The 12,138-nt window shown below is 40.9% G+C and overlaps 1 protein-coding gene, 7 non-coding genes and 1 pseudogene across 8 annotated transcripts; all 9 read left to right on the top strand.

Moving 5' to 3' along the window:
• Positions 1–4,713: 4,713 nt before the first annotated feature.
• On the top strand, positions 4,714–10,845 carry LOC134868757 (large ribosomal subunit protein eL8-like). Its single transcript, XM_063890060.1, is given in 12 exon segments — positions 4,714–4,719; positions 5,328–5,411; positions 5,718–5,769; positions 5,772–5,816; positions 6,003–6,151; positions 7,333–7,438; positions 7,627–7,776; positions 7,998–8,138; positions 8,365–8,444; positions 8,702–8,795; positions 8,984–9,133; positions 10,769–10,845. Coding segments are annotated over 10 exon segments (867 nt in total). The 3' UTR covers positions 8,756–8,795; positions 8,984–9,133; positions 10,769–10,845.
• Positions 5,860–5,933, top strand: LOC134868995 (small nucleolar RNA SNORD24). Its single transcript, XR_010166360.1, has one exon. It is a non-coding gene; the product is annotated as a small nucleolar RNA SNORD24 (small nucleolar RNA).
• Positions 7,484–7,557, top strand: LOC134868993 (small nucleolar RNA SNORD24). The gene has a single exon (XR_010166359.1). It is a non-coding gene; the product is annotated as a small nucleolar RNA SNORD24 (small nucleolar RNA).
• Positions 7,840–7,909, top strand: LOC134869000 (small nucleolar RNA SNORD24; annotated as a pseudogene).
• LOC134869001 (small nucleolar RNA SNORD36) lies at positions 8,215–8,282 on the top strand. The gene has a single exon (XR_010166365.1). It is a non-coding gene; the product is annotated as a small nucleolar RNA SNORD36 (small nucleolar RNA).
• On the top strand, positions 8,492–8,562 carry LOC134869015 (small nucleolar RNA SNORD36). The gene has a single exon (XR_010166376.1). It is a non-coding gene; the product is annotated as a small nucleolar RNA SNORD36 (small nucleolar RNA).
• Positions 8,841–8,914, top strand: LOC134868992 (small nucleolar RNA SNORD24). The gene has a single exon (XR_010166358.1). It is a non-coding gene; the product is annotated as a small nucleolar RNA SNORD24 (small nucleolar RNA).
• LOC134868991 (small nucleolar RNA SNORD36) lies at positions 10,624–10,692 on the top strand. Its single transcript, XR_010166357.1, has one exon. It is a non-coding gene; the product is annotated as a small nucleolar RNA SNORD36 (small nucleolar RNA).
• A 123-nt stretch (positions 10,846–10,968) lies between the features above and the next one.
• LOC134869014 (small nucleolar RNA SNORD36) lies at positions 10,969–11,034 on the top strand. The gene has a single exon (XR_010166375.1). It is a non-coding gene; the product is annotated as a small nucleolar RNA SNORD36 (small nucleolar RNA).
• Positions 11,035–12,138: the final 1,104 nt, after the last annotated feature.

The raw sequence follows: 12,138 nt of genomic DNA, 5'->3' as shown, positions 1-12,138 counted from the left end.
TTCAAGACCTTTTGAATGTCTTTTTTTCACCAGGCAAGAGATGAAAGATCATTTTTAATTTAATTTAATTTTCAATAGTTCATCACAACACGAGATGAAAATGGTGTCCTCTTTTTTAAAATGTAATGAAGTGTTTATTTCTTTTGTAAACAGTTAGTAACAGTGTTGTTTTGTTTCTCTTGTATCTCTGACTTCTTGGCTCTGATCTGAACCATGACGTCATCCTCCTTGCTGTCTTCATCCTCAAGGCTCTGAGGATAATACTCAGACAGAGCCGTCATCTGCTCTCTGAGTGACGACGAGGTGACAGCATCGTCTGTTGTGACGTCTTTTGTAGATGATGCATCGCCATGAGCATCCACATAAATTAAAATATAAAACAACCAATATACATGTAGTAATGGACACTGTTTATGGTCATTTGTAAAATATTTAATTTGATGCATTTTTCCTTCATTTTTTTTAATGAAAAGTACTTTAAAAGTTAAAAGGAGTCCAGTATGTTCAATCGGTTTAGTTGCTAGCTGCATTCAACAAATACATTTGCTTAAGTGTAACGGTGCTTGAACTGATACCTATTAAGAGCAATTATTGCTAAAAGTCTAGAAACAAATTACAGGAGAAAATTACTATAAAACCATGTTCACTTTGCCCTAATGAAAGCACTGGATTTTATACAGTGGGGCAAAAAAGTATTTAGTCAGCCACCAATTGTGCAAGTTCTCCCATTTAAAAAGATGAGAGAGGCCTGTAATTTTTATCATAGGTATACCTCAACTATGAGAGACAAAATGAGAAAAAAGAATCCAGAAAATCACATTGTAGGATTTTTAAAGAATTTATTTCAAATGATTGTGGAAAATAAGTATTTGGTCAATAACAAAAGTTCATCTCAATACTTTGTTATATACCCTTTGTTGGTAATGACAGAGGTCCAACGTTTTCTGTAAGTCTTCACAAGGTTTTCACACTGTTGCTGGTATTTTGGCCCATTCCTCCATGCAGATCTCCTCTAAAGCAGTGATGTTTTGGGGCTGTCGCTGGGCAACACGGACTTTCAACTCCCTCCAAAGATTTTCTATGGAGTTGAGATCTGGAGACTGGCTAGGCCACTCCAGGACCTTGAAATGCTTCTTACGAAGCCACTCCTTCGTTGCCCTGGCGGTGTGTTTGGGATCATTGTCATACTGAAAGACCCAGCCACGCTTCATCTTCAGTGCCCTTGCTGATGGAAGGAGGTTTTCACTCAAAATCTCACGATACATGGCCCCATTCATTCTTTCCTTTACACGGATCAGTCGTCCTGGTCCCTTTGCAGAAAAACAGCCCCAAAGCATGATGTTTCCACCCCCATGCTTCACAGTAGGTATGGTGTTCTTTGGATGCAACTCTGCATTCTTTCTCCTCCAAACACGACGAGTTGAGTTTTTACCAAAAAGTTCTATTTTGGTTTCATCTGACCATATGACATTCTCCCAATCCTCTTCTGGATCATCCAAATGCCCTCTAGCAAACTTCAGACGGGCCTGGACATGTACTGGCTTAAGCAGGGGGACACGTCTGGAACTGCAGGATTTAAGTCCCTGGCGGCCTAGTGTGTTACTGATGGTAGCCTCTGTTACTTTGGTCCCAGCTCTCTGCAGGTCATTCACTAGGTCCCCCCGTGTGGTTCTGGGATTTTTGCTCACCGTTCTTGTGATCATTTTGACCCCACGGGGTGAGATCTTGCGTAGAGCCCCAGATGGAGGGAGATTAGCAGTGGTCTTGTATGTCTTCCATTTTCTAATAATTGCTCCCACAGTTGATTTCTTCACACCAAGCTGCTTACCTATTGCAGATTCAGTTTTCCCAGCCTGGTGCAGGTCTACAATTTTGTCTCTGGTCTCCTTTGACAGCTCTTTGGTCTTGGCCATAGTGGAGTTTGGAGTATGACTGTTTGAGGTTGTGGACAGGTGTCTTTTATACTGATAACGAGTTCAAAAAGGTGCCATTAATACAGGTAACGAGTGGAGGACAGAGGAGCCTCTTAAAGAAGAAGTTACAGGTCTTTGAGAGCCAGAAATCTTGCTTGTTTGTAGGTGACCAAATATGGTAGCCTCTGTTACTTTGGTCCCAGCTCATACTTTTTTGCTCATACTTTTTTGCCCCACTGTAAGTGGTAGTTACAGTAGGGCAAAAAAGTATTTAGTCAGTCACCAATTGTGCAAGTTCTCCCATTTAAAAAGATTGTTATCATAGGTATACCTCAACTATGAGAGACAAAATGAGGAAATAAAATCCAGGAAATCACATTGTAGGATTTTTAAAGAATTTATTGGTAAATTCCTCGGTAAAATAAGTATTTGGTCACCTACAAACAAGCAAGATTTCTGGCTCTCACAGACCTGTAACTTCTTCTTTAAGAGGCTCCTCTGTCCTCCACTCGTTACCTGTATTAATGGCACCTTTTTGAACTCGTTATCAGTATAAAAGACACCTGTCCACAACCTCAAACAGTCATACTCCAAACTCCACTATGGCCAAGACCAAAGAGCTGTCAAAGGAGACCAGAGACAAAATTGTAGACCTGCACCAGGCTGGGAAAACTGAATCTGCAATAGGTAAGCAGCTTGGTGTGAAGAAATCAACTGTGGGAGCAATTATTAGAAAATGGAAGACATACAAGACCACTGCTAATCTCCCTCGATCTGGGGCTCCACGCATGATCTCACCCCGTGGGGTCAAAATGATCACAAGAACGGTGAGCAAAAATCCCAGAACCACACGGGGGGACCTAGTGAATGACCTGCAGAGAGCTGGGACCAAAGTAACAGAGGCTACCATCAGTAACACACTACGCCGCCAGGGACTTAAATCCTGCAGTTCCAGACGTGTCCCCCTGCTTAAGCCAGTACATGTCCAGGCCCGTCTGAAGTTTGCTAGAGGGCGTTTGGATGATCCAGAAGAGGATTGGGAGAATGTCATATGGTCAGATGAAACCAAAATAGAACTTTTTGGTAAAAACTCAACTCGTCATGTTTGGAGGAGAAAGAATGCAGAGTTGCATCCAAAGAACACCATACCTACTGTGAAGCATGGGGGTGGAAACATCATGCTTTGGGGCTGTTTTTCTGCAAAGGGACCAGGACGACTGATCCGTGTAAAGGAAAAAATGAATGGGGCCATGTATCCTGAGATTTTGAGTGAAAACCTCCTTCCATAAGCAAGGGCACTGAAGATGAAGCGTGGCTGGGTCTTTCAGCATGACAATGACCCCAAACACACCGCCAGGGCAACGAAGGAGTGGCTCCGTAAGAAGCATTTCAAGGTCCTGGAGTGGCCTAGCCAGTCTCCAGATCTCAACCCCATAGAAAATCTTTGGAGGGAGTTGAAAGTCCGTGTTCCAAGCGACAGCCCCAAAACATCACTGCTTTAGAGGAGATCTGCATGGAGGAATGGGCCAAAATACCAGCAACAGTGTGAAAACCTTGTGAAGACTTACAGAAAACGTTTGACCTCTGTCATTGCCAACAAAGGGTATATAACAAAGTATTGAGATGAACTTTTGTTATTGACCAAATACTTATTTTCCACAATCATTTGAAAATTAATTCATTAAAAATCCTACAATGTGATTTTCTGGATTTCTTTTCTCATTCTGTCTCTCATAGTTGAGGTATAGCTATGATAAAAATGACAGGCCTCTCTCATCTTTTTAAATGGGAGAACTTGCACAATTGGTGGCTGACTAAATACTTTTTTGCCCCACTGTATGTGCAGAAATATGCACAAGTTATGATGACTTTCTGAATGTCTCGAGTTATAGTCTGGGTAGAAGAAGATTCCTTTGAGAGAAATAAAATGAATAATAAAATAACCAGCTCAAGTAATTGCCAACATAGACTGAAAATCTTGTTTAAGTCACCTTTGAGGATATTTGGGTCTTATTTTCTGACCACAAATATACACACAGCCACATCCTACCTAAAGTGATGGAAAGGTACAATGTCATCATTCACACTGCAAAAGCAACACCCGACATCAAGGGTGTCCAAACTACGGCGCGTTGTCCATACTTGAAATGGCCCTCAGCAAATTCAAAAAGTAAATAGAATTTAGCCCACATCTGAAGCTTGTACTTTCCTTATAATGTACTTCTTAAATATATATGTAGACAGTATTCATGTGTTAATAAGCCACATTTTTAAATAACTTCAGTCAATTAAGGTTGAAAACATTTTCTAAAAAATCTTAGTTGATAAAAAAGCGCAATAACTTATTTGTATAACACGCTTGAAATATACCCTTCATATTTCTCCTCTCGCAATCAGGGGCTTCTGTTTTAAGGGCTGAGCCACCAACACTTTTGCAACAAGATACATGAAATCCTATGGACAGCTGTGATAGGCTGTTTTTTTTCTTAAAGCATATTGAATTGTCAAGAATAGTTGACTTACACTTGATAGATTTAGCTAATTTATACCTTAATTGCCCTTAATGGTGTACAAGCTCTGACTTTCCATGGCTTGAAGCTTGTTTGTATTGCAATAGTTGATGATAATGTACAGTTTTAAGCCATTAAACACTGGCAAAAGGGTTATTGATACTTCAAATTGCTCACAGGAAAACCTTATGTTTATTAGCCTCCGTATGTTAACTACAAATCAAAAAAGCAAAAGGCTGGGAAAATAATAGAATAGGATATAAGTAGTAACCTTTATACGTATACGGAATATGGTAGTAAGACCTCTATAGCAATGACGTTATTACACCGATAGGAGGCAGCAATAAACTAAACTGTATCTAGTCTGCCGTAATTCCAAAAGTAGAAGAAGAAGAGGGTATAAATTTGACTCAGCCGAAGAAGAAACTAAGGAAAGCGTAAGGTAAGTTTGAACAGTCGAGTCATCTGTGCTGTGTAATCTGTTTTCATCCTTTAATGTGAGCTTGATTTTATTGTATAAAATGTATCAATGACTTAAGTGAAGTTTCCGCGGTTAATCATGTCGATATTGGGTAATTTTGGGATACACGTGGTTACGATTAAGTTAGTTTTGCCGTTAGGAAGTAGCACCGTGACTCTCCATCAGAAGCTAAGGCTAATAGTCGTAAATTAGCTTGATTTCAAGAACACTGTTTTTATTACTAAATTTGTTCACTCATTTATGAACTGCCAGTATTTAACCTGGTAACTCAACTTTACACTGGCTAAATGAATGCGCACCAGGACATGTAACTCGTTGTGTCGTGTAGTTTATCACCTACAGTTCCTCTGCACTTTATACTTAGACACGTGTTTTTCCCTCCAGTTTGATTTGGGTATACAAATGTGTTTTCTGTTTCCACAGGTCCGCAGGGACATTCAGTCCACATTTTATATGACATGCTGTGGCCTCGTTACATCCACATGCAGACTCAGGACTGCCAGACAGGTGAGTTGCTCCTAGAGTGGGGATAACTCTAAGAGTTGGGTTCTTAAAACAGAGTCTCATAAGGCTGGCATAGTAGCATAAATGCTAAAGCCAATGCATGCTTGTACATTCGATAGGTGCAGCAATTATTACTCTAAAAGTAGAATAGTTGCATCAATTCAAAGGGTGTCATGAGTTTGGCATAGTAGGATAACACACTAAAAATAGATTGTAGAGGAAAATGTTAAGGCTTTCTTGTGTCTAGTACTGTGTTTGTATTTAGTTCTTTAATGCATCCTAACATTTGTTTTCTATTGACATCCAAAGGGGAAGAAGGTGGCACCTGCCCCTTCAGTTGCTAAGAAACACGAGGCGCTAAAGGAGTCAACCCCTCTTTTGGTAAGAGGCCAAAGAACTTTGGCATTGGTAAGTAACCTTTTTTTTTACAGCTTTTTCTAGGTCACCACTGTGCAGATGATGTAAAGAATATTTGCTATCTTAAGAACATTGAAGACAACTTTCATCACCAAGATCGCTGATGCACTTGAGCTTGAGAGAGTAAAGTCCTACTTTAATATCAGGTACTGACCATTATTGTCCTTTCCCCCACAGGTCAGGATATCCAGCCCAAGCGTGACTTGACCCGCTTTGTGAAATGGCCTCGTTACATCCGCCTGCAGAGGCAGCGCTCCATCCTCTACAAGCGTCTGAAGGTTCCCCCTGCAATCAACCAGTTCACCCAGGCTCTGGACCGTCAGATGGTGAGTTTCACCTACGTGAAAGCTGTATACGCTAAAAGATGACTTCTTGATACTTAACAGTACACCTTGTAGCTTTAGCTAACTGTATTTAATGCACTGTTTTGGGACTAAGTCCTGGATGAAGGTTTCACATTATTGACAACATACTGGTCTTCTAATTCAGTTTAAACTATGTATAGTGTCGCAATGGATGCTAAAACCCATGCATAACTGGATAAGTGCAAGTATCCATGTTGTGTTATTTATCAGAGCGGACATTTTTTCTCTATTAAAAGCAGGACAATAGAATGGTGCAGGGATGATGTGTTTTTGTAGGCCGACCCGGACGTAAACTGCGCAAGGGTTCCCTCGACAAAAAAGCACTGCGATTTCTCCATATGCTTTTGGAATATTGTATGAAATAAGATCGGTGGAAAACGAACCGTTTGATAAATGCATGTTTTGTTAAGCCGGATAATCTCCACATGTCTATCCTACTTATCATTTTAGAATCATAAATCTAATCACCAGAAGCGAAATGTCAACGTTATGCTATAAAGGAACTACAGAGTACAACAGCAGGGTCGCACGACTTCAACGTCACGACAACTTCAGATCTTTCACCTGACTTTCGCACACTTGCATATTTTAACAAAGCTTTTCCTTTTAGCCACACTGAATGTAACGAGAAGTCATGGCTGTTTCAACACCAGTCTGATGTAGTTTTACAAAGATGAGCTAACAAACTTAGCGGGAGTGTTTACGTGTTCGGCGTAAAGACGTACAACGTCCTCGACAACTTCTGTTGTCTTATTAAGCCACTTGTTTTTCAGACACGTAAACTCTTCAAAAATCTCCCTGGGGGGGGGGGGGGGGGGGGGGTTCACTGCTGGTGTATTTAATGTCGTAGAACGAAACATGATCCGTCTTTTAAATTTGTGTCAACAGACCTTATTTTTGAGCTTTTTTCCAAAATCCTACGGAGAATTCCCCTTGACTCTGAGACGAGGGAACTGGAAGTGGTAAAATGCTAACTCACTTCTGGGTTTTAGGCCTCGCCACTCTATTGCCTACATAGTCTCTAAAGGCTGTCATAGTGGGATAAAATGTGTTGTAGATGTAAATGTTGAGGCTTTAAACTTGTGTTAAGTAGTTTGTCTTTTTCTCTTTAATGCATCCTAACACTTGTTTTCTTTTGACAGCCTAAGGGAAAGAAAGTGGCACCAGCCCCTTCCGTGGCCAGGAAACATGAGGCCAAAAAAGTAGTCAACCCCCTCTTCGAGAAGAGGCCAAAAAACTTTGGCATCGGTGAGTAACCATAGGTTGAGTTTTGTAAGAACTAGGTCACCACTGTGCAGATGATGTAAAGAATATTTGCTATCTTAAGAACATTGAAGACAACTTTCATCACCAAGATCGCTGATGCACTTGAGCTTGAGAGAGTAAAGTCCTACTGTAATATCAGGTACTGACCATTATTGTCTTTTCCCCCACAGGTCAGGATATCCAGCCCAAGCGTGACTTGACCCGCTTTGTGAAATGGCCTCGTTACATCCGCCTGCAGAGGCAGTGCTCCATCCTCTACAAGCGTCTGAAGGTTCCCCCTGCAATCAACCAGTTCCCCCAAGCTCTGGACCGTCAGACCGGTGAGTTGAAGCTGTATTGCTAATAGATGGCTTCTTGATCCTCAACAGTACCCCTTGTAGCTTTGCAGATGCTGTTAATAATATTTGCTATCTGAACAGCTGTGCTGACATTTCCACCAAGATCCCTGATGCAGTAACTTTACGTTATATCCACTTGTGATGCTGAACCAGCTATGGCTGTAGCTGCTGTTTTTAAAATGTTCCCTAATGTTCCCCCTCAGCCACACAGCTGTTCAAGCTGGCCCACAAGTACAGGCCAGAGACAAAGCAGGAGAAGAAGCAGAGGCTGCTGGCCCGTGCTGAGCAGAAGGCTGCTGGAAAGGGAGACACCCCGACCAAGAGGCCCCCTGTCCTCCGTGCTGGTGAGTAACGCGGAGTACACAGTGCTTTATTTGTTTGTTTGGACTTTCCTATTAAGTCTACTAAAATGTGGCCTTGATGCAATGATGACAAGAATTTCTTCACCTGATTACCTGATGCTTTTGAGCTTTTTAACCCTGAGCATTGGCCAAAATAAACAAGAATAACTGGGTTGTTTAGGGAGTCTTCTGGTTGGAAAGTTAATCAAATGCTCCTATTTCTCTACAGGGGTGAACACTGTCACCTCTCTGGTGGAGAGCAAGAAGGCCCAGCTCGTCATCATTGCCCACGATGTGGATCCAATTGAGGTAAGCGTCTCATTATTCTGTAACAGTTGAGTCTAGAAAGTGGTCACTAGCAATGATGTATGAATTTCTTCACCTGAATCCTCTGTGTGGATCAAACTTTTTTTTAACCCTGAGCAGAGACCACTAACTGCAAGAATGCATGTTGACATTTGTCATTGACATCAGATTGTCAACTTCCAATTTGTTTTAAGTTCTCAAGCATATCCTAGAGTTGTTCGTTTGTTTCTAAAACTTCCTGTTGGGCCCTGCTTTTCCAGCTTGTCGTCTTCCAGCCCCTTCCGTGGCCAGGAAAAATGAAGCCAAAAAAGTAGTCAACCCCCTGTTCGAAAAGAGACCAAAACTTTGGCATCGGTGAGTAACCATAGGTTGAGTTTTGTAAGAACTAGGTCACCACTGTGCAGATGATGTAAAGAATATTTGCTATCTTAAGAACATTGAAGACAACTTTCATCACCAAGATCGCTGATGCACTTGAGCTTGAGAGAGTAAAGTCCTACTGTAATATCAGGTACTGACCATTATTGTCTTTTCCCCCACAGGTCAGGATATCCAGCCCAAGCGTGACTTGACCCGCTTTGTGAAATGGCCTCGTTACATCCGCCTGCAGAGGCAGCGCTCCATCCTCTACAAGCGTCTGAAGGTTCCCCCTGCAATCAACCAGTTCACCCAGGCTCTGGACCAGCAGACCGGTGAGTTGAAGCTGTATAAGGGATGGCTTTTTGAGCCTTAACAGCACTCTTCAAAATGGAACGCCAGGCCAGGCCAGAGAAGAAGCATAGCGTCGCTGTCCGATGAAAACCTCGTATGTCCATTTTTGCCGATTTTGAGATTTTACGATGGATACAATGTCCAGGTTCATTTCCGTATACAGTATGCGTCGTGTACCTAAGTGACCAATGAAAAGTTGTGAAATCATGTCATCTGATTTTCAAGTATATCCATTTGGTGTCAAAGCTGTCAATCACGCCGCGTATCTCCCGCTCTGTGGAGCCATCTCAGCTGTCTTGTGTCATCTCATTAGCGTCTCTGGAAGCGCATCATCGGGTAGCTGAATAACACTTTGAATGTAAGGTATTTCGTTTTTTTGTCAACTGTACTCAAGTTTAATCTAGTTGCAATATATTCACAACTGTTATTTACCGGTAGGCCTAAATTATCTAGATTAAGTAATTGTCATCTAATTAAGTAATTGTCATCTAATATTTTTATTGTGAACCTGGCTGACGAACGTAAGATAATAACTAAGCTCTCCACAGTTGCTATTTTATAATTCCACCTGTAGTAGCAGTAGTGAGCCTAATTAGTCGTGCTTGAATCACCTGAAGAAGAAAGGGGAATAAACAGGAACGGGCTAACTGGAGTTTAGTGAAATGGCAGCTTCATTTTTCATTTTCTTTTCTGCAATACAGTGCCAAATAAATATCATTTTGATGATAGCCTGGTGAGACAATAGCTTTCCTTTACAGTGGGCCTAACTTTATCGCTAGAAAAAGTTTTCCCCTTGTCGCCTGAGACGTAGGTCTAGGAGTGGAGGAGTGACGTTAGACCTACCGTAATTCGTTTTTTTGGCACGGTAGGTCTCGTTACAACCTCTGTCTAGCTTGTTAGCGTACTGATTCATTATCCCATAGTTAGCAGGAGACATAATTATGAAGGGACAATGAATCAGTTCACTGATTTTCATACTGACAAGATAAATAGGCTATGCTCAGTTTATTAAATAGCCTTAGGTTGGACTTAGGCTATTTAATAAACTTAGCGTAGCCTATTCATCTGTCAGTATGAAACGCGACTTGCCCATTCATGATCGGAAGAACGCGTATCGACCACCGTTACTGTAAAATATGCACGTATATCCATTTAAACTAGATTTTGGTAAAATGTGAACTATACCTTCACACTGGCAATATTACGATTATAATTAAAGATGACGTACCAAGTATGACAATGCTACGTTTAACTGCTTTGAAATTAGGGTGTTTTTTTCATTTCCTGAAAAGTAACCGTTTTGGATGTACGTGAGTTTCATCGGACAGCGACGATAGGCTGCTGGGAAGGGTGAAACCCTGGGTTTAAAGTGGGAAGCAATAAGGATGACTTGTGGAACTTGCCAACAAGTATATTATGGGTTTTACTTGTGGAAAGCGCTCCATTAATAGCGATCTTTAATGTGGCCTTAGTGCAATGCTGACAATAATTTCGTCACCTGAATTACCTCATGCTTTTGAGCTTTTTAACCCTGGCCACAATATACTGCAATCTCGAGGGTGGGAAATGATGTTTTCTGGGTAGAAAGTTAATCAAATTTTCCTATTACTCTGCAGGTGATGACACTGCCACCTCTGTGGAGAGCATGAAGGCCCAGCTCGTCATCATTGGTCACGATGTGGATCCAAGTGAGGTAAGCTTGTGTCTTTATGGCTTCTGCAGCAATGGAACAGTGGACACTAGCAAGGATTTATGAATGTTGTTACTCATTACAAGTTAGTTTATTTACAGTGACTCGTCTTCTTTATTGGCCTTAATGCAGTGATGTATGAATTTCTTCACCTGATACCTGATGCTTTTGAGCTTTTTAACCCTGAGCATTGGCCAAATTATTTTAAATATGTTCAAGAAAGGGGAGGTTGTTTTCCAGGAGTAAAATAATTATATTTCTGCTCTTCTCTGCAGGTGTGAAAACGGTCACCTCTGGAGAGCAAGAAGACCCAGCTAGTCGGCATCTCTCACCATGTGGATCCAATGAGGTACGCCTATAGTGCATCATTTCTCTGGCAGTGAAACAGTTGAGTCATTGTAACCCTGAGCAGAGAACACTAACCAAGCAATAATTAGTTTTTGTTCAATTTTAAGTTATTCATGCATTTGTTCTTAAAAGCTCCCCCCCTGCTTGTCCAGCTATTCTCTGGTCCATAACATGTATCATGAATAGCAAGGATAGACTGAGGCACAGAAGTCATTTTAATCTTCATCCAACTTTACTTCCAGATCTGTGTCGTCACAGGTGAGGTGGCATCGTCGACATCCTGTTGTGTGGAACCGGCTCCCAGTGTTAGTCTGGGAAGCTCTCTACATGTAGAGTAGACTTTCCTTTATGATGAAGCTTATAGTTGGGGTGAGAGATGAACACCCTCCTAGAATCTTTATTTGATTAATTTCCACTTCATGGTTTTTGTCATTTGACTTGTCTGTTATAATTCTATTTTTTCATTTTGATGTACAAACTGTAAAGTGTGATTTGATAAATTGTTTGAAATGATAAAAATAAAATGATCTCCCATGAAAACTTGTCCATTTGATGATCAGTATTTTGGAATCAAAATGCCACTCTACATTCATTTATAGGTGAATGTTGGTGAGATATCGTTTTGGATTTAGCTGCACTTAGGAATGTAAATGTATTACATATTAAACTGTCCTTTAAATAACTTTAAAGTTGAACCACTAGAATAAGAGAAAGGCTATTAGGACTATGACATTAAAACAAGTCAGAAGACAATAGTATAGTCCATACTGCGTTAAACCTGGTCTAAAAACATTTCCCTCTAAGATGCTATGTCCATTAGGTAAATTGAATGTGCTACCACCAGCTGTTTCATAATGGTCAATGGATTTAATTTAAGTTTTGGAAGTGTTTGTGTGTAGCATAGTACACTCTCTTCCCCAATGTTTAGCAGTGTTTGTATTTTGTCAG

This window comes from Eleginops maclovinus, chromosome 8, assembly GCF_036324505.1.
Source record: "Eleginops maclovinus isolate JMC-PN-2008 ecotype Puerto Natales chromosome 8, JC_Emac_rtc_rv5, whole genome shotgun sequence".
Taxonomy (NCBI): domain Eukaryota; kingdom Metazoa; phylum Chordata; class Actinopteri; order Perciformes; family Eleginopidae; genus Eleginops; species Eleginops maclovinus.
The sequence above is the reverse complement of the archived record's forward strand: the minus strand, read 5'-3'. Positions and strand labels throughout refer to the sequence as shown.